Here is a 19,986-nt window from a genome sequence, read left to right on the forward strand (position 1 = left end):
ATGCGTCCGCGGAGGCGATTGGCTGGCGGCGAGCGCCACGTCCATTGAGGAGGGAGCGAGGCGGAGGCGGGCGGTGGGCGTGGCCTCGAGGCCTTGCGCCCTAAGAGCCAATGGGCAAGGCGGCGGGGGGGCGGGGCCGGGCTTGTGCGCGTGCGCAGAGCGCGAGTCTCCTGCCGGGTCCGGCGGGGCGAGGAGGGCTGGGCTCAAGATGGCGGCGCCCGTCCTGCTCCGCGTCTCGGTGCCTCGCTGGGAGCGGGCGGCCCGCTACGCCGTCTGCCTGGCCGGCATCGTCCTCTCGCTCTACGCCTGGCACCTGGAGCGGCAGAAGGGCCGGGACCTCCACTACAGGGCCCTCTGCGACCTCAGCGAGCGCGTCAGGTGCTCCGCCGCCATCGCCGCCAGGTCAGGCTCAGGGCCTCGGGGAACTACAACTCCCAGAATCCCTCCGCGATGAGTTGAATGAGGGTTGTTTCTGCACTGGACCCTGTTCAGTGCAGTAGGGTTGTGGGATTTGTAGTTCGTTGTTGCTCCAGAGCTCTCTCTCTCTCTCTGTGACAGAGAAGGCTAAGGGCCTCACAAAACTACAACTCCCAGGATTCCTTTTTTCCCTGGAGGGGGACCTTTCCGCAGAGCCAACTGCACCGGCGCTGTAGAAACAAAGGGGTTTGGCAACGCTTTAGGTCTCTATGGACTCCTGGGATTTGTAGTTTCACAAAGACCTTGTGGGCTTCTTTGGCAAAGAAGTGCCAGTGCCTCACCGAACTACAAATCCCAGGGACCTGCAGGATAGAGCCATGGCAGTCAAAGAAGTCAAAGTTGCCTTCTGTCATTCTGGGAGGGAAGGTGGGTGGCGCTGGGCTGGGAAGGCCTTTGCCCAGACGTTTGGACCTCTAGGTCCCATCAGCCACACCCAGCAAGGCCAACAGCCTAGGACTCTTGGAGTTGTAGTCCAACGTCACCTGGAAGGCCAAAGGTTCACCCACTTTTGCGCATAGGGAGTTCTTCCTTGAGGGCTCAGAACATCAAGCTAAGAGGAGTAGCTGAGACCCCAGAGGACAGGATCCAGATTCAGAATGACCTGAACAGACTAGAAAACTGGGCCACAGCTAACAGCATGAACTTCAACACAGAGAAATGTCAGGTATTGCACTTGGGGCAGAAAAAGGAAATGCACAGATAGAGGATTATGGGGGAGACCTGGATGAATGAAACTACGTCTGAAAGGGATCTGGGAGTCCAAGAAGACCACAAGTTGAACATGAGTCAACAGTGCGATGCAGCAGCTAACAAGGCCAATGCAATTTTAGCCTGGATATTTAGCCTGGAGAAGAGAAAGTTAAGAGGTGATAGGAGAGCCCTGTTTAAATATTTGCAGGGATGCCACATTGAGGAGGGAGCATGCTTGTTTTCTGCTGCTCCAGAGATTAGGACCCAATGGAGTAATGTATGCAAGCTCCAGGAAAAGAGATTCCAGCTCAACATTAGGAGGAACTTCCTGAGAGTAAGGGCTGTTCGACAGAGGAACAGACTCCTTCCTCTGAGATTCTAGTGGAGTCTCCTTCCATCTGTTGTCAATGGGGATGCTTTGATGGAGAGTTCCTGCATGGCAGAATAAAGGGGTTGGGCTGGATCAGGTCCCTTCTTGGGGTCTCTTCCAACTTTATGATTCTATGAAAGCAAGTATCTAACACAGAATAGTTGCCATCTGGAGTATTCATGTCTGTAGTGCCTCGGCTGAGTGCAAATCCCAGAATTCCCTCCTAAGATGTCCTCCTAGCTCTGCAGCTCTGTTGTGTGGAAGGACTCTTCCTTCAGTTTTCAAATGCAGCTTGAAAGATAGATCAGCTGTGCTCATGTATAAGTCTAGATATTTAGCTCAAAGAAACTGACCCAGAAAACCCGACTCGACTTATCAATGTAAGTCTTTGTATCTTGACTCTTACTTATGAGAAGGAACCATCTCCTGGTGAAAAGCAAGAGTATGGTACAAGAAACACTGACCCTTTCTACTCAGAGTGCTCTCTTACACAGTGAGGAGGAGAGAGATGCATGTGTCCTTTCCAATGTCGTTGGACTGCAAATCCCAGCAGATCAGAGCAGGCTAGCTAGTGTGAGGAATGCTGGGAGTAGTAGTCCAGTGATACCTCATTCCTCTCTGTCTCTCGTTGTAGACTGGCGTTCCAGGGTCCGTTTCCTTGCTTGTTGAAGGGCTCCTGATGCCAAGCCACTTGGGCCTGGGAGATAAGCTGGAAACGTGGGGGGCTGCGTATGCCAGGAATGTGGAGTGGGCCTGGATGCTCTGTGAGAGGAGAGGGTGCGGCTGTGCGCATGAGGAGGGAAGAATGAGGTGAGGTTGCATTTCCTCCTGTGGGCGTGATTTGGACCGATCGGCATTTGGCACCGTCCCATGGCTTTGGGGGTGAAATCTCCAGCTTTGATGAGTTACTTTGTGGGGGTTGCAACTCCCAGAATCCCCTTCCTTGAGGCAGTCTAGACTGCTTAGACTCATGTGTTTCAGTGAGTTCAGGAAGTAGCTGGAGGCTCACAGTGCAAGCTTCTTGGAAGGAGCTGAAGGGAGACTTGGTAGAAGCAAAAAGCCTTGCCTAGGGATCGGGATGGTAGGGTTCCTCATTGACTATTTTCTGGGCATCACAAAAGCAGGTGGTGAACAAGCAAGGCGGACATTTCCCCTGTGGTTTGGGGGCTGGCATGAGGTTAAGTCAAGTGTGGTCTTTGTGTCACCATTGCCTTCCCTTCTGAAGCCTTGGAGACGCATGTTTCCCTCCCATAGAGGTCCTAAGAACGAATGTCACTTTTCATGTTGGGAAGGAGCCCCTCGGGTGAAGGGGGAAGCTGGGCATAGCTGTGCTGGAAATGGCAAAGAAGCAGGTTCCCTGACGCTGTCCGCTTTGTAACTGGTGTGTTCTTCTTTTTCCATCGGACTTTGCCTTCGACTTAACTCTGCTTCCTGGTGGCCAGCGATTCAGCGAATCCAGGAGTCCAAGCTTCAAAAGCCCTCCTACCCTGGTACACTCTGCAGCTACTTCAAGCATGGGTTGAATAAGGAGAATACTGGGGGCGAGGCATTTGAGGTTGCTATACACACAAGGCATCTTCATCATAAGACCACTGGGGAGCCTTATCCTCAGAACATTGCCTCTGTGCAAAAAGCTTTCTTCAGAGCGTCAGCTGTTTGAGCGGCTGGTTGCCTAAAGTTTGGACTGTTCCCATTCATCATTCTGATGCAGTGATTAGGAAACTATTTCTGCTGGGCTTGTGAGAGGGGTTTATTGTTCCCCAGAGTTCAGAAAGGAGCCATTCTCGCTCGGAAAACAAACAGCAAACAAATCTGGCTCGGTAGCGGTAGGATGCAGGGCAGTGCCAGTTTATGCGTGGCATATGCATTGATGGAATACTGTGTCCAGTTCTGGGCACCACCATTCAAAAAGGACGTTGAGAAACTGGAGCCATGTCTCCAAAGGAGGGGGACTAAAATGGTGAAGGTCTGGAAACCATGAAGCCCTATGAGGAAGGACTTAGGGAGCTGGGGATGTTTAGCCTGGAGAAGAGAAGGTTAAGTGGTGATAAGCCCTGTTTAAATGTTTGAAGGGATGTCATATTGAGGAAGGAGCAAGCTTTTTTTCTGCTGCTCCAGAGAACAGGATCCAGAACAATGGATGCAAGCTCCAGCAAAAGAGATTCCAGCTCAACATTAGGAGGAACTTCCTGAGAGTAAGGGCTGTTTGACAGTAGAACAGACTCCTTCCTCGGAGTGTAGTGGAGTCTCCTTCCTTGGAGGTCTTTAAACAGAGGCTGGATGGCCATCTGTCATTGGGGATGCCTTGATTGGGATTTCCTGCATGGCAGAAGGGGGTTGGACTGGATCAGGTCCCTTCTTGGGGTCTCTTCCAACTCTACAATTCTATGATTCATTTCTCTTGAACATGAAAGGAGATCCTTCCTGCTTCTTCTGTTGAGTACATCTTTCCTTTGACATTTGGGAAACCTTCCTCTCTTCTCCATGTCTTAAGAGCTACATCAGGAGGTGGGTGTGTTGCCGCTGGACTCAGATTTCCATCATCCTTGAGTTGCAGTCCGGTCACAGCTCGCCTCCATAACCTGGTACTTCGTTGCTCCTGTGACACTTGGAACAACGCTGGCTGGTCAGTTTTGTTGTTAGTTGTCTTGGGTTTGTTTCAGTGTATGGTGGCTCTGAATGAGAGGCCTCCATGTCACCTTGTTATCAACAGCCCTGCTCAGGTCTTGCAAACTCAGGGCAGCTATGGCTTCCTTGTCGGAGTCCACCTTCATGAAATGCAGTCTTCCCCTTTGCCTCTTGCCTTTTACTTTTCCAATCATTATAATCTTTTCCACTGAGTCCCTTTCTCTTGTGATATATCCAAAGTACAGCTAACTCTCTGTTTAGTCATTTTGGCTTCCAGGAAGAATTCAGGCTCGATAGGCTGATCTTTTGTGGGGTCCACTGTATCCATAGGACTCTCCTCTGGCTCTCCTCTTGAGCTCCAGAGCCACTTGAGAGGCACTAAGACCTCTCTCTGCTTTTGAGTGCCTCTTAATCTGAGTGCAGGGAGTGGAGCTTTGAGCAGCGAAAATCCCGCGTCTGAACCAGTTAGATGGGGTTTTCTCAGAAACATTAGTGGTTTTTAAGATGTCCTCCCCCCAAATTGTCCACAAGCTGCAAAAACAATCTCATGTGGTCTATGGGCCATGCTTTGCCTGCCCTTGCAGGTAGACAAGGAGTAGCGCAATCCTCTGGAAACCTCAGTGGTGTTCGGTACAATGAACCAGAGTATCCTTGTCCATCCTAAAGACAAAGAAGCTTTATCTGGCATACGCTTTTGCAAACAGTGGTCCATTTCGTCAGGTGTGTGGGATGAAGTGGACTGAGGTCTGTGAAAGCTTGTACCAAATAAAACTGGTTTGTCTTTTAGAGGCTGCCTTGGTCACCTGTGGTCTAGACTGCTATAATCTGCCGTATCCCTTGGATATAGTATGGAGGATTTAGCTGATGCAAAACGCAGTTGTCTGCTTGGTCGGACAAACAGAACATGCAACACTGATACTATACCAGCTCCATTGGTTGCCAGGTTGAATCCAAAGTCCTGGAGATGCCTACAAAGCCCAGCCTAAACAGTCTGGGCCTGGGTTATACGAAGGATGACTGACCACGCTGTGTAATAACCTGCCTGGGTTTGTAGTTGCTCAAGATATGATGGTGTGCACCTTTAAAGCTCTTGGGACTTGGGTACCTTAGGGACCGCTATAAGTCTTCAGGGGCAGATTGGCCCCAAATGATTTCCGAGGCAAGTCTGCATTGGGGACCAAGTTGGGAGGAGGCTTTGCCAGAGACCAGTTTGGGTGGCGGATGAGGCAAATTAGCAACTCCCTGTGCTAATCCCCAAATCTTGACTGTCTTGTAAGAAATGGATTATCTGTGTGGGAGACACACAAAGCAGGCTGTATCCTCCCTTCTGGGTTTGAAGCAGGGGAAAGGCCCTTGGGGGCATTGTTGAGGGCATGCCTTCTTAATGCACACAAAGCCTTCCTTGGTTGGCACAGAGGTGGATTCAGAAATTAAACCACAAGGCTGTGGTTGCATTGTGCCTAAACTGCTGGGAGAATTGAGGTCAGCAAAGTGGCTAAATCTAGCTGGGTGTTGATTTCTTATGCAATCTGCCTCTTTAACAAGTTTGGGCCTGCAAAAAAGAGACCAAGGACCTGCTAAACCTTGGCCTGTTACCAACTGCCAAAATAAAGCTGCTTCAGGTCTCTTTGGAGGTATGCTATTTAAATGATGCCTGGGTCCTAAGAGTCCGTAGTTCGCACCAAAGCCACACTCCATTCCTAAGCACTGGAGGGCAGCTTTTGGTGCAGCTTCTGGATTCTTAGGATGCATGCATCATTTAAATAGCATACCTCCAAAGAGACCCGAAGCAGCTTTATTTTGGCAGTCTGTAACAGGCCCTTGCTTGCTTGCTCACCCAGAGGTGCTCTGCTCACCCCAGGAGAGTCATCTGGCCCCAGTTTCATGATGCAGGGATACCTCTGTTAATAAAGTCGAGATGTTCTTGGGCATGGCCTTTCTAACAGAAAGTATGGCACCAGCAGCCTTAGCTCCAGGGTAGAGATGTGGTTGGAGCAGTTGCCTTTCCCATGCGCCCTTTAGATCGTAGGCCACAGAGCCCCGCAACCAAACGTTTGGGGAATGCAGGCAACAGGAGCAGCAATGGAGGGTGGCCATTTTCAGCAGCGCCCTTTTCCAGGGTGGCTATTCCAGTCCCATGTCTCACCCCCCGCAAAGGCCTTCTCTTTAGTCACTCTCAGCCCCATTGGAAACTGAAGCCAGGGTGGGACTTGGATTAGCAGTGCAAGTCTGGGCCCATTGGTTTCGACAACTGATGGCTTTGGGAAGAGAGAGTGCGACGGAGAATCCGGAGGTGTGATTGCACATATTAACTGTTTTATTGCTCTTTGAACAAGTGGAAGCTGTTGACCGCTGGTCCAGACCCCTCATGGCTCAGGGGAAGAGGAACTGTGCAGCCTGCCTTGGACAAGGACCAATGGATTCAAGTGACGGGAAGAGAGATTCCACTTAAAGGAGACTAGGAAGAACACCCTGACAGTAAAAGCTGTTTGACAGTGGAATTTGCTGCCTCCGAGAGCAGTGGAGTCTCCTTTGGAGGTTTCTAAACAGAGGCTGGATGGCTGTCTATCACAGGGAGGGCTTTGTGTCTTCCTGCAAGGCAGCATGGAGCTGGACTGGATGAGTCTCTTCCATCTCTATGATTCAGTGTATCAAGGGTCTTTGAGGACCAGAGAGGTACCTTTCTGAGTGTGTTTCCTTCACACTACAGTACTCTGTTTTGAAATCTATGCTGCCTTGAATCCCATGCTGGGAGAAAGGGGGTGAGGGATGCTGAGAATTGCAGTCGGGCATCACCCAGAAGACTGCACAGTTCCTATTATCCTATTTGAACTTTGGTTAATGTTTCAGTAATGCGAACATCCGTCTGTATCTGTTGTAGTTCTTTCTAAGGTATCTGAGGAAAGGGCAATATATAAAAATGCCGGCAGTTTCAATTGCAAACAGGTAGCTTTGCTCTGGCAAAGGTTGGGTGAGATGTGGAAGATGGGAGAAGTCACAGAACTGGTTATCCAAGGGACTTTTGAATATCCCACCTTGTCGGCTCGATCCACCTTCACGTTATTGTCGTTCCAGCGAGGGAGGCATATATACATGTTTTTATAAATCCATAAAATGGTTCATTTTGATGGGAACATGCACATCTCAAGGCATTTTGGTCTTTTTCTCCCTTGCAGATGGGGCCGTGGGTTTGGCCTGTTGGGTTCCATTTTTGGAAAAGACAGTGCAATAAACCAACCGAACAGCGTCTTCGGCCTTGTCTTCTACATACTACAGATGTTGCTTGGTAAGTATCATTTTACACCTGTGACTGTTGTGCATTGTGTGCTTTGCTGGCTCCCCTCCCTAGTAATGTTACAGCATCTCCTTGCTCTGTCTGTATGTAGTGAAGCGACCCCGTTCTATATCCTGCAGATTGAAGACCTTAAGTCCTGTACTGAATTCCAGCCAGGATCTACAAATCCTCAAGCAGACCTCTTAAATGTGAAGTCGAAGGCTTTCATGGCTGGCATTCATAGTTTTTGTGTGGGCTTTTCAGGCCATGTGGCCATCTTCTAGAAGAGTTTATTCGTGACGTTTTGCCAGCAGCATCTGTGGCTTTGCCATCTTCAGAGGAAGTTTAAAGCCTACCAGTTCCCAGGCATTGAAAATACATGGGCTGGGTGGGGTCACCCATGTGCAGAGGTTTGGGAGAATATCCATGTTGAAGAAGTAATGCTCCACATCATCCTCTTTATAATGGAAACCCCCTCCTCAAAACCTTACTTCCACCTCAAAACTCACCTTTTCTGTCAAGCTTTGAGTTCCTCCCTTGGTTGCCAAAAGCAAAGAGCAATTTCCTCCAGGGAGCCAGACTGGAAAGTTTCTGTAGCGGAAAGGGTCTTTTTGTTTTTGACTTTGGGCAGTGGCTATGCAGAACTACTCCGGATGCTACCTTTAGTAGGATTTCTTACAGGTCGGAGTATACATAGCCATCTTTGCTCATGTCCACCCACCCTTCCTGCCTTTGCCTCGCTCCCATCCTCCCACTCCATCTGGTCTGCTCTCCTTCCCTTTCCAGCTTCAGGTGCTAAATTCCTGGGGGCAGGGGGCTTGCATGTGCTAAAAAATCCCATGTATAGCTTTGGTGTGCTGTATTGAATAGTTATGCAGAAGGCTTGTCCATCTTCTCCATGGTGAGAGCATGTGTGCTTCCCTACCGGAGTCCCGAAACATCCATTGCAATGTTCTGGTAAAAGACCAGAACCTTTTCATGCAGATCTTATCCAATTTGGGAAGGGAGAGGCACACAGTTACAGCAGGATTGCCAAGAGTAGGATCTCATCTTAAAAGGCTTAAAACGGAAAGGGGCGAGACTAACCAGCTTTGCCTTCCTCACCCTCTAGGTATGACGGCAAGTGCGGTGGCGGCGCTGGTCCTCATGACGTCCTCCATCGTCTCCGTAATAGGATCCTTGTACCTGGCCTACATCCTGTACTTTGTGCTGAAGGAATTCTGCATTGTCTGTGTTCTCACATACTTGCTGAACTTCGTTCTCTTAATCGTCAACTACAAACGACTAGTTTACTTGAATGAGGCGTGGAAGAGGCAGCTCCTGCCCAAACAGGACTAACCTCCCTGGGAGACTTTTGAACTGACGGTCCAAAGGACCCCCCCAGCATCCATTTAACTTTATTTTCACAGGAAAAGGACATTTAATTTTTTTTAAACAAACAAACAAAATCTTCATATCAAAATCCTTTTTCCCCTTGAGAGTCTTTGACTGGTCCAACTACAATGAACGGCAACAACAGCAACCCTTAGGTCTGCTTAGAGGTTTGTTGCCCCAAGAGAAGATCCAGGGAAGCCCTGGCATGATCGGAGACAAGCTGTGAAGGAATCCTGCGCTGCAAACTCGCCATCTTCTTTCTGTGCTCCTGGCGTTTTGAGTTCGCCAGCGAAAGGCTTTGGAGGCCTCCCGTCTTCTGTGTGTGTAAATTCAGTTTTGGGGGGCCGGGGAGATCATGGTAACTGTGTGCTAGACTTTATAGGTACTGTGCGAAAACCTTGCCGTGTTTACATTGTGTGTATTTTTTAGCCGCGGGATCCGAACCTCCCTGTAGGCGCGACTGGGAGACTCGTCCCACCAAAAAGGGGATGACTGCACGTCTCTTGTGAGGAATAAAAAACACCGTGAAGCTCGTGGTGAGCCCCGGTCCCTTGAGAGGAGGCTGAGCGACTTGAAGGACCCTTCGTCTTTTTGGTTGTTGTTGTAAAAAGGATTGTTTTTGAGTGTCTCCGGAGAGCCCAGATGCAACGAGGGATCGATGAGCGGAAGTTCCTTTTTGCTTTCTTTCTTAACACACCTGAAGGGAACGGGATTAGAGGTGACATCTTTGGTGGGTCAGGACTTTTCTGGATTCCTGTGCGCAGCCATTGGAAAGGTTGACGTGACAGTTAGGAAACATGTACAGAGTGGAGGTTGGCAAAGTGGGGGGTTTAAATGGACATGAACCATCCGGCTGCACTCCGAACCCATGTTAGGCTGCCAAGTTGTTGATATCAGTTTGAGTTCAGGGCTGCTGGGTAGAATGACACTGGATCCCAGACGCCCGCTGGCAAAGTGATGCACAGGAAAAGCAAGCCATACCTCCACTGTATGTATGGTCTTTGCATGCGTTGCCCTCCCAAATGAAGGGGGATTTCCCTCCTCTGTGCACCCTTCTGGACCCCTTTCCCTTTGCTTCGGTGCGGCGCTTGCAGAAAGACTTCGCCATGGATGATGCCTGTAGAGGTGGAGCAGTTATGGGGTCTCTCTTGCAGGCATTGGGGTGAAGTTGAGGGTGGCTGCCCCATTCTCTCTCCTTGCCCCAAAAGGGAAGGCAGGGCAGGGCATTAGGCCAACGAAAGGGATGCAGTCATGGTTCTTTGCGAAACGATGTCCATGAGGAAACGGCAGGTCACGCCGTTTTCCCCGTCCTCCTCTTCGCCCAGTTTTCCGTTCCCTGTCATCCCAAAAACGCAGTGTTTGGTTTTTTGTTTTCAAAGAAGTGCCTTCTGTCTTACAAACCAAATAATGCGGGGGGTGTTTGGAAACGGCAGGCAGAAAAGGTTCTTGCGCGACAGTCCCCCAAACGGCTTCACCCAGTGAATTTGGTTTTGGGCGGAAGGTGGCCCCGTTGGCCTGGGAACCTGTCTTTGCAAGGCAGTGAGGGCTTCAGCGGTTTGGGGTCTGGCTCAGCAAGGCTGGTATCTTTGGGTCCAGGCCTTGTGTCTTGACAGATGGCACAGGGCACTAGTATTTATTAGAGGGTGCCAGGTGGGCTGGGCTTTGGCATCGCAGCATCCGTTGCAGGGAATCCCGTGGCCCATCTCTCAGGTGGCACAGGATGGTGAAATCTCTCTTGTTCGCTCTTGAATGTATCTCATCCCCACTGGGAGGAAGAGACACACAAACACACTAACTAAAAGCCCCATCTGTGTGCGTCCCCCCCCCAAAAAAAAGCATCTAGATGCCAAAATGTGAGTCCTGTGGGGGTTTTCTTTTTGCGTCATGGGTGCTTGGCTTTATCTCTTGCCTTCATCATATCTGACAGGACCTTCCTCCTAACCGATTCCGTTCAGTCCGTCTCTTAACTGTTTCCCTCCTTGTAAGTCTGTGTGAGAGGTCCTTGTTTCCGTGTGTTTCGTTTGTCCTTTTGGTTGCGAAGATTGACACTGAGGTATTAACACAATTCTCTTGTGTTCGCATTAATAAAAAGTGTGGCTTGTATTAGCAACAGTATTTAACAAACGCCTGCCAAAAAGGACGGTCCAGCAACCGGGGTGTGAACACAAGAGGAGGAAAACCTGTATTACAACCTGTATTGTTTTTTAATATATCAATATATATACATACATATATGTGTGTATGTATAAAAAGGAGCCCCTAAACTTGGCTGTTGTCTTTGTCTGAAACCTTTTCCAACTCCATCTGGGTGCAGTTAAAGCTTGTCTTGGTTTTTGTCCTTAGAAAGGTTGGGTAGCGGTGGGATTGGCAGCGTTTAGGGGCAGAAAATGCCCTGCAACTGTTAACATGGGGCTTGTTTTGTCTGCCTTGGAAGCCAAGGCGAGAGGTTTTGCTGGTCAGGGACTTGAATCTCTGGTTTAAGAGACGGGATCATCATCCAAAGGGGGGAAATAGATTGGTTTTGGGGCTGCGGCTTTTCCGCTCCCTGTTTTTTGGGATTAAGGTCTCCTCCAAAATTCCCTCTCCGAAGAGCTAGATAGGCTTCATTGCTTACCTTGAAGCACCTGTCGTTGTCCGAAGAGCTTGGGAAGGTTTCTCATTTCGGACTGCAACAACCACGTGGTCCTCTTTTTTTCCTTTACACTTGAACGTTGTGGATATCGTGGTCCAGAAGAACCCAAGATTTTCTTTTCTCAAACTGTGATAAAAGCTCAGGTTATTGAATTGTGCCGGAGGCAAGGTTAATCCTCGCTTCCTCTCTTCTTCCCCAAGACAGTAGTGGCTTGAAATAGTTCGATTCCCCTGTATACCAAGCATTTTCCTTGGCCGGTTTGGCGGAGGTCTTTGTATCTGTCAGAGATACTGCTGCATTAAAAGGGGGGAAATGTTAGCGCTGGGGCAAAGTGTGTGTAGAGAGACTCCCACGAAATTGGCTTCAGAAGATCTTTAGTCTGAAGAAAGAAAAAGTATTGTTACCATTAAAACCAAGTCTGTATTAAGCATGGTCTCCGTTTTCGGTGTGTGTTTTGTCTTGTCTGTCTGACCTGACCAAAACAAAACAAAAGCGATTGGGTTTCCCCCCCTTTTCTTTCTTATAAGGTGTTTTGAATCCCATCTGCGCCTAAGAATTGGGAACCATTCCATATGTTTTTCTGTCCCGACCATAAGACTCTGCTACATTCTGAGGTCTAAGTGTCCAGTTTTGCTCACGGGAATTTCAAAACCAACAAACAAACAACGATGTAAATAATGTAAGAATGTTTATTCGTTGCACATAAGTTTTTTTTGGTATAAAAATAAATGTAGAAATTACCTGTGGACGTCTTTGCCGTGTGCTTTGTAATTTAACTCTGCTTTCCTTAAGAGATCCTTCAGTTCCAGATTCTTTGGCTGGAAAACATGACGGTTGCTGGGAGCCAGTTGGGCTTTAAAAATGCAAAAGGTTGATATGAAATGTATAGGGCATCCTTCAAGAGCTGTGACTTAAAGGCAGGCCTAGGTCCAAATGTTGATTCTTGCAATGCATCTCTCTCTCTCTGGTTTACTATCCACAGCAAGGCTGGCATCCGTTTAGTGGCATACGCAAGCATAAACTAATCTTAAACCTACCGGTAAGGCTGGACACTTTCTCCTGTCTCTCTTTGCAAACCATTTCCAAAAACAAACGGGTCAAGTTGTCCATACAACTTCGGTTCTAAGTGCATAGTTATGGCACATTCATCACCAGCTGGATTCTGTGCCTGAAATGTGTTTGGTTCTTGTTGGAGGAGCAGTAAACCCACCCCAGGTTTGTAAAGGAGCTGAACTCCATTCCTAAATAGTTCCTTTAAATCCACCCGAAGCCTGGCATGGATTCTCTGCCCCGCCGACGCGGAGGAAGCCTCCATCTTCCTCTGGTTCGTGTGCGTCTGAGGCAAGTCAATCTCTATTTGTATTCTTTGGTTGATCACTCTCTCAAACCAGGATTTCCTCTGTAAACACTTCGTAATCTGCGCAGCGTTTCAGAGGAAGAATGGGAGCCTGCTAAGACCGCTTGAGTTGCTGAGCGGAAGGCAGGCAGACATCGTCGTATTTGGGCGGCGTGAGACACAAGGATTCGTTGGCCAACTTCCAGTATCTCTCCTTCAGCAGAAAGGCAGCCGATTTGGGTTGCCGTTGGCGGGTGAAAATCCCTTTCTTGTTGCCCAAAACGCGGGTTGTCCCTGGAAGCAAAGCGTGTATTGAACTCCCCTTTGAAACGAAAGACTGTAAAATATGCTTACATTGAAAACTGACCTGTTTGGCAAGTCAAAACCCAACAGAAACCGTACCTTGGTTTGTCATAAAGTCGGCAAAGTTCCAGATGAGTTCTCCAATGACATACTCCTTCCGCTTTTGGTCCAAGACGGCGTGATATTCCTTCAGGACGGCGGACTGATATTCCTCGGAAAACATGAGAGGGGGGTCCTATGGGGAAAAGAACAGAATGGCAAAACCCATTATCCAGATCTGTCCCATGTCAGTGGGACTGCAAATCCTTTCCAAGGTTTGGCTTGGATAGGGGGGTCCAAGCCTGGAAAAATGGGGACCTCTTTCGTAGTCACATCGGTAGTTATTCTTCTACAGTGGAATGGACTTCCTCGGAGGGTTGGTGGTCTCTCCTTGGTTGGAAGTTTTGAGATTCCCACCTTTTCAGAGGGGCTAGATGAGACGTTCTTGGTGTCCCAACTCTGTGACTCCTTGACTCCACATTCTCATCCTCTCCCTTCCAGGATCCAGTTGGACTTACCGTATGGAGACCAGCAATGGTGTCGGCTCCATATTCGCTCTGGATGATGGGCTTCTGGTGAGTTTTATACCAGTTGTCAAACTGGGAGTTGAGCTGCAGCTGGATGACTTCCAGGTGACCCGGATCGTGGTACCAGGACAGGTAGCTGTTCACACAGATGACGTCCACGTACGGGGCCTGGAGACACGGGAGATCTTGGGATTATAAGGCATGTGCTCACACATACATATTGTTATTAGACATGTTGTTCAGTAGTAATATCCGTGTATAGACAGAACATGTTGGAAACGTTCGAGAAAGAACACAGGGCAACACTGTTAAGAAGCCGAGACCAAAAGGAAAAGTGCGCTTACCCCTTGGTCGCGGTTATACTTGGCGTTCGAGACGTATGTGACGGGCCGCGTCGGGTCCAGGGACTTGGTGTGGGCGATCACCGTCCTGTGGGTGTAATAAGTGTTAAGATTGTGTTTCTTGCACAGCCAAAGGCATCCATCCAAGTGGGATTCCTCCCTCCAAGTGCTTGTCGAAGATGTGGGGACCCTACTTGTTCCTCTCCGTTCCAAAATGCATGACTAGAGGGGCATCATCTGCATGGCTCCCATTTTCAAACCAAATATAATTAATTGCAGGTTAAAGCACATTGGATAGCTCTTCGGATTGCAAGCCATCTGTTCTCAACCCACACAAAATCCTCTACCCCGGTTGAGACATCCAGACCCAGGTGTGAATCTTCCCTGCTCGTGGCCCAAACTCACTTGAAGTATTGGCCGGCCGGGGCAAGCTCTGAGGCCGGTTCGTTGGCCACCGACCACATCACCACCGAGGGACGGTTCTTGTCCCGGCGGATCAGCTCCTCCATCACGGCGAGGTGGCGTTGGAGACTTTTGTTCCCAAAGTTTGCGCTGGGAAAAGAGGAGGGACGCAACAGCTGTAAAATGAGTGTTGCACGGTGACTTCTGTGTCAGGAGGGTTTAAATCCCAACTTTAAAGGAGGTGTGTCTGTGTTGTGTGTCAAGCCGTTTCTGACTTATGGCGACCCTAAGGCAACCCTATCCTGGAGTTTCCTTGGTCAGATTTATTCAGAGGACGTGTGCCATGACCTTATCCTGAGGCTGAGAGAGAGTGACCTGCCCAGAACTACCCAGTGTGTTTCCATGGCCAAGCCAGGATTTGAACCCTGCTCCCCAGAGTCATAGTGCAACCCTCAAACCTCTCTGCCATCTGCAAAATAGGTTCTGAACCTTGGCTGTAGTTCAGCATAAAACCCAGAGTGGATTCCTGGGCCAGATCACTGGGTATATCTCCATCTCACCACCCACCTGTCTTTCATGCCAACCGCAGGGCACTCGTCGATCACCACGATGCCGTAGGCGTCGCAGAGGTCCATGATCTCCTCAGCGTAAGGATAGTGGCTGGTGCGGAAGGAGTTGGCCCCCAGCCAGCGCAAGAGGTTGAAGTCCTTCACCACTAAGGGCCAGTCCAGCCCCTTGCCACGGATCTGCAAAAAGCGAGCCACGCATAAGACCTCCATGCGAGGGAGCAAGACTGGTGGGAACTATGAAGCTTTGGATGGACATACTGTTCGACTGCAATTCCCAGCATGCCTCACCATTGGCTGAACCACCTGTAATGGGCATCGTTCTTCTTCAGAGCCCAGGTGGGAAATCTATAGCCCTCCAGGTCTCGGTTTACAGGAGGTCACCATGGAAGGCGGACAAGTTATTATTTTAATGCAATTTAAACCATATAGAGCCCAAATATCTGGGTGAGGAAAATGCTGCACTGGCACCCCCTGATGGCAAGGTCTTAAAAGGGCACCCGTGGCCAACCCACTCACGTCGGCGTCTTCGTGTTTGTTGACCCCATGGAAGTAAAACGGCTTCCCGTTGATGAGGAACTGGTTTGAGGTGACGCGGATGGTCCGGAAACCCACCGTCTGGGTATAGCTATCTTCGGAGATGGTGCCGTCCACTTCGGCGGAGAGCACGACCTGAAGGGCAAGAAAGATCCCCCTTGGAGTCAGCTTTTCCAGAATGGACCTCCTTGGCATCCATTGTGGGTCAACTCCCCTTTGTGTTGTGTGGCTTCAAGTTGTTTCCAACCTATGGCAACCCTAAGGCCAATCTATCACGGGATTTTCTTGGCAAGTTTCATCAGAGGGGGTTTGCTATGGCCATCCTCTGAGGCTTCGGGAGAGCAGAGGGGTGTATGGCATAGTGGTTTGAGTATTGGTCTATGACTCTAGAGATCAGGGTTCAATTCCCAGCTTGTCCATGGAAACCACTGGGTGACCATGGGCAAGTCACACACTCTCAGGCTCAGAGGATAGCAATGGCAAATCCCCTCTGGACAAATCTTGCCACGAAAACCCCACAATAGATTCACCTTAGGGTCTCCGTAAGTCTGAAATGACCAACAAAAACAAGAACAAGAGAGGTGCACGTTACCTTCAAGTAGTAAAGGTACCCGGGGCGTTCGTGCATCAGATACGGCCACCAAAGGATCGGATTGGGCACTTTGAGTTCGCCGGCTGACCCGTTCCCCGTTGCCACCACCTTGCCATCTCCGTCGTGTAAAGTCAGGCTCACAGAGTAGCGTGGGCTTCCTTGGATTGACACCAAATATTGCAGCAAACCTGTCCCAAAAGAAGCAAAGCTGGGGAGGGAGCAAAGATTTTCTACTGATATAGCAAGCTTTCCTTTCTCTTATCGCAGGAGTTGTGAGCACTTTTTAAGGAGGCATGCTCAGTTCTGGGTATCACAGCTTGAGAAGGATATCAGCAAGCTGGAGTGGCTGACCAAGATGGTCAAAAGTCTGGAAACCAAATGTTATGATTGAACTCAAAGTGCCCAAAGCTTGGAGAAGATGAAGATGTTTAGCTTGGAGATGCGAAGATGAAGAGGTGACATGAGAACTTATGGGGAGAAGTTATAGTCCAAAGATCTTTGGAAACTGGGCATGTTTAACTTGGAGAAGAGAAGATGGAGAGGTGACATGAGAGCTTTTTGGAGAAGAGATGATGGAGAGGTGACACCTTTTTGGGGGAGGTTATAGTCCAAAGAATGTAGAAAACTGGGCATGTTTAGGTTGTAGAAGAGAAGATGGAGATGTTTAGTGTAGAAGAGAAGACAGAGGTGACACAAGACCTTTTGGGGGCGAAGTTATAGTCCAAAGATCTTAGAAAACTGGTCATGTTTAGCTTGAAGAAGAGAAGATGGAGAGGTGACATGGCAAGCATCTTTAAATATGAGAGGAAATAGAGCAAACTCTTTTGCTGCTGCTCCAGAGACAAGGGCCGACTGTACTTTGTGGGGATTGTCCTCTACAAAAGTCCATGTCTGTCCCCCCCCAAATCCGCTCTGCTTTAACTCCTCCATCACTTACCAATGTTTCCGATCAAGTCGGTGGTCACTGTGATGTCGTCAATATAGGCGGAGGGAGTTGTGTAAAGTAGGACCGGCCGATGGATCCCAGCGTAGTTGAAGAAGTCGAAATGTGTGTTTTGGACAAAGTAGCCTTTGGGATACCTGAAATGACACCAAAGAACAAAACATGGGAGTGAGAGGAATTCCAAAAGTGGATGACATGGCTTGGAAATAATGCATGACAAAAGATGTATTGTTAAGGATTTCATATCCCTATTTGTTTTATAGGCCCAGTATCTGATTTCTGCAGATGAGACAGGGTTTGGATTGCTAACATGCAATGTTTGATAGTACTGGATTGTGCATGTACTGACATAGCAATTCTTGCAAGGGCTATCAGTCTTTGCAAGACCTTCTTTGCTTAAGGGGAATGTCCTGCAAACTTTGGCCAAGGGCTACTGTCTCCTTCCAGTCCGGGACCCATGAACTCACAGGGACTCGTCCGGCATGTACTGGATGGTCCCCGGAGGCAGCGTGTTTGGCGTCAGGGTGTTGTTGATGGCAATGGTGATGCGGCACGGCTCCCCGGGGGCATCCGCAAGAAGGTGGCTGATCTCAACTTCGAAGGGAAGATGGCCGCCCTCGTGCTCAGTGACCTGGACACCATTGACCCACTGCAAGGGAAGGAAACGGGAGGCGTGGTCTATGGGAGTCCCTTTGCTTGTCGGAGACTGCCTCCCAGATAACAAAGGGTTAAAAGGCAGCAGTGGGATTCGAACACACACCATCGGAATGACAGGTTCAGAATTCGAGTTCACATCCAAACCACCATCAATCTATGGAGAGAGTAAAAACAATGGTCCTATGGTTTCTCCGCCCGGCATACTCACCACAATGGAGTAGTAATGTGCGCTGCCGATCCGAAGCACCACCCGAGTTCGAGTCTCTGTCTGAAGCCACCGGATGGGCGGCAGGACCTCCTTTTCATACCAAACCCAGCCGACGAAGCGCCTCAAGTTCGGGTCTTGGGTGATTTCGTTGAAGCTGGCAGGCACCGGCATATCCATCACCGGCCCTGACTTGGAAGCATTAAAAGAGGCCATTAGGACGGAGCCATTTTCTTTCACGTGCGACACATTTTGCCCCTCAAAGGTTGCCAACTACGTTCTCGTTTTCTGCCCCTCTGCATTTAACAACTGCCGGTGTGCGGAAACTTTGAGAGCCGCGTTTATCCTAGCGCTAGGGATTAAACCTTTACGTGTTGCATTTTGCATTTCTGGACTCCCAAAACCGAAGAGTCCAAAATCCAATGCTTTCAAGGCTGACATGGTGCCCAGAGGTTTCCTGTTTCCTGACTCAAAGGCATGTGAGTCTCATTTCGGCTTTCCAGCTTCTGCAACGAAGCCTTGTTTCCTTCGCTGGCAACCATTGCAGAAGCCTTTGAGTCAGGCGCTTCCAAGACCTTTTTTCACTTCCCTTTTTGGTTGCAGCCGAACAAGCAACAAACTGGAAGTTTGCACCCAAAAGATCCTCTTGCACCTAAGGATGGAGGCTCAAGGCTTTGAAAATTCATGCTGCCAACTCCCTCATTTCTTTTAGTCCCCAAAGTGCTTCCAAGCCAAGTGTTTTGGACTGCAGCTCCCAGAAGCCCCCAACAGTCAGGACCTCTGAGGGCCAAAGTCCAAAAGATCTGGAGGAGCAAAGGTTGGGAGCCATGGTCAGCAACAAGATCCCATTTGCAGAGTGAACAACAAGAAGGATGACAGGTCCCAGCATCCTTTCCCCAGGGCTATATAGTCCCCCTGACTAAGGCACTTTCCTCCCAAGGACTCTTGACTCAAGAACCATTGTGGTTTTAGTCCACAAAGAAGGAAGGAAACTTCCAAAACAGACAAGAAGCAAATATATATCTCTCTCTCTCTGCTGAGTTGCAATTCTCATGCAACCAACTCCTTCCTTTCTGTTAGTCTCCAAGGTGCTACAAGATTGAAGGAGGAGGATTGCAGGTCCCAGCATCCTCACCCCTAAGGATTCTGGGCTATGTAGTCCCCACACACACACACACAAAGCACTCTTCCTCCCTCCCCATCCTCCTGGATCTTTCTTGCCTGTGTTTTTGCAGACTGGAGGCATTTCAAGATGGGTTTGGAGAGGGAGGGGTCTCTCACCTGCCGGAGGGGTTGCAGGTACCATCGTCCTGCAAAGCCAGCGTCCCTCTGCTCCGACCAGTCTGCCCTGAAGCCCCAGAGGCCCCCCAAGTCCTTGACTTCCCTGGAAGGGGACTCTTTGGGGGAGAGCAGCCCTCCAGCCCTGCAGAGCCCAAGCCAGAAGAAGCTCAGCAGCAGCTTCCATGCCATGCTGGGATCCCTGCTTTGCAAGAGAGGAAGAGAGGCTGCAAAAGCAAGCAACTGGTGCACAGCTGACTCCCAGCAGCCCCTGCGTTGTCACGTGGTTCCTCCCACCCTCCCCTTCCAAGCAAGGGCAGCCATCTTCCTTGAGGGCAATGCCAGGAGTTGCTTGCTTTGCAGAAGCTGCAGGAAAAGGGCAGGTTGCAGTTTCTACGCTGTAGAAATGTTCATCATGACTGATGCACTTGGACAGCATTTGGAGTGCTGTGGCTCCATCCCAGGATGTGTAGTTTTGGGATGCGTAGTTTTGCACAAGGTCTCTTTAGCCTTCTCTGAGTGCCCAAGAGGCTTTGCAAAGTCAAGGTGCGCTGCAGAAACAATCCAATTTGATACCCCTTTAGTTGCCGTGGCTCCATCCTACAAGATGATGGGATTTATAGTCTGGTGAGGCACTGGCCCTTTTGGACAAAGAAGCCGCATGACCTTGCAAAGCTCTTTGCGATGGCATGGAGCTGCAGCACTTAAAAGTGGTGTCAAACTGCATTATAAACTGTAAAGTTGGGCATCCAGCATGGTTTGAGCATTGGACTAGGACTCCGGAGACCAAGGGTTCGATTCTCAGCTGGACCATG

At 49.5% G+C, this 19,986-nt stretch overlaps 2 protein-coding genes across 2 annotated transcripts; one reads left to right on the top strand and one right to left on the bottom strand.

Moving 5' to 3' along the window:
• Positions 1-152: 152 nt before the first annotated feature.
• VKORC1L1 (vitamin K epoxide reductase complex subunit 1 like 1) lies at positions 153-12,191 on the top strand. Its single transcript, XM_042442504.1, has 3 exons — positions 153-402; positions 7,342-7,451; positions 8,551-12,191. Exons 1-3 carry the CDS (start codon positions 209-211, stop codon positions 8,775-8,777), a joined length of 531 nt encoding a protein of 176 aa, XP_042298438.1. The 5' UTR covers positions 153-208; the 3' UTR covers positions 8,778-12,191.
• GUSB (glucuronidase beta) lies at positions 12,115-19,387 on the bottom strand. The gene is made up of 12 exons (XM_042442503.1): positions 19,175-19,387; positions 17,897-18,085; positions 17,499-17,680; positions 17,026-17,168; positions 16,089-16,276; positions 15,479-15,631; positions 14,961-15,139; positions 14,397-14,543; positions 13,995-14,079; positions 13,642-13,818; positions 13,184-13,319; positions 12,115-13,075 (listed from the first exon to the last, which is right to left on the bottom strand). Exons 1-12 carry the CDS (start codon positions 19,361-19,363, stop codon positions 12,897-12,899), a joined length of 1,947 nt encoding a protein of 648 aa, XP_042298437.1. The 5' UTR covers positions 19,364-19,387; the 3' UTR covers positions 12,115-12,896.
• Positions 19,388-19,986: the final 599 nt, after the last annotated feature.

This window comes from Sceloporus undulatus, chromosome 11 (assembly GCF_019175285.1).
Source record: "Sceloporus undulatus isolate JIND9_A2432 ecotype Alabama chromosome 11, SceUnd_v1.1, whole genome shotgun sequence".
Classification (NCBI taxonomy): Eukaryota; Metazoa; Chordata; class Lepidosauria; order Squamata; family Phrynosomatidae; genus Sceloporus; species Sceloporus undulatus.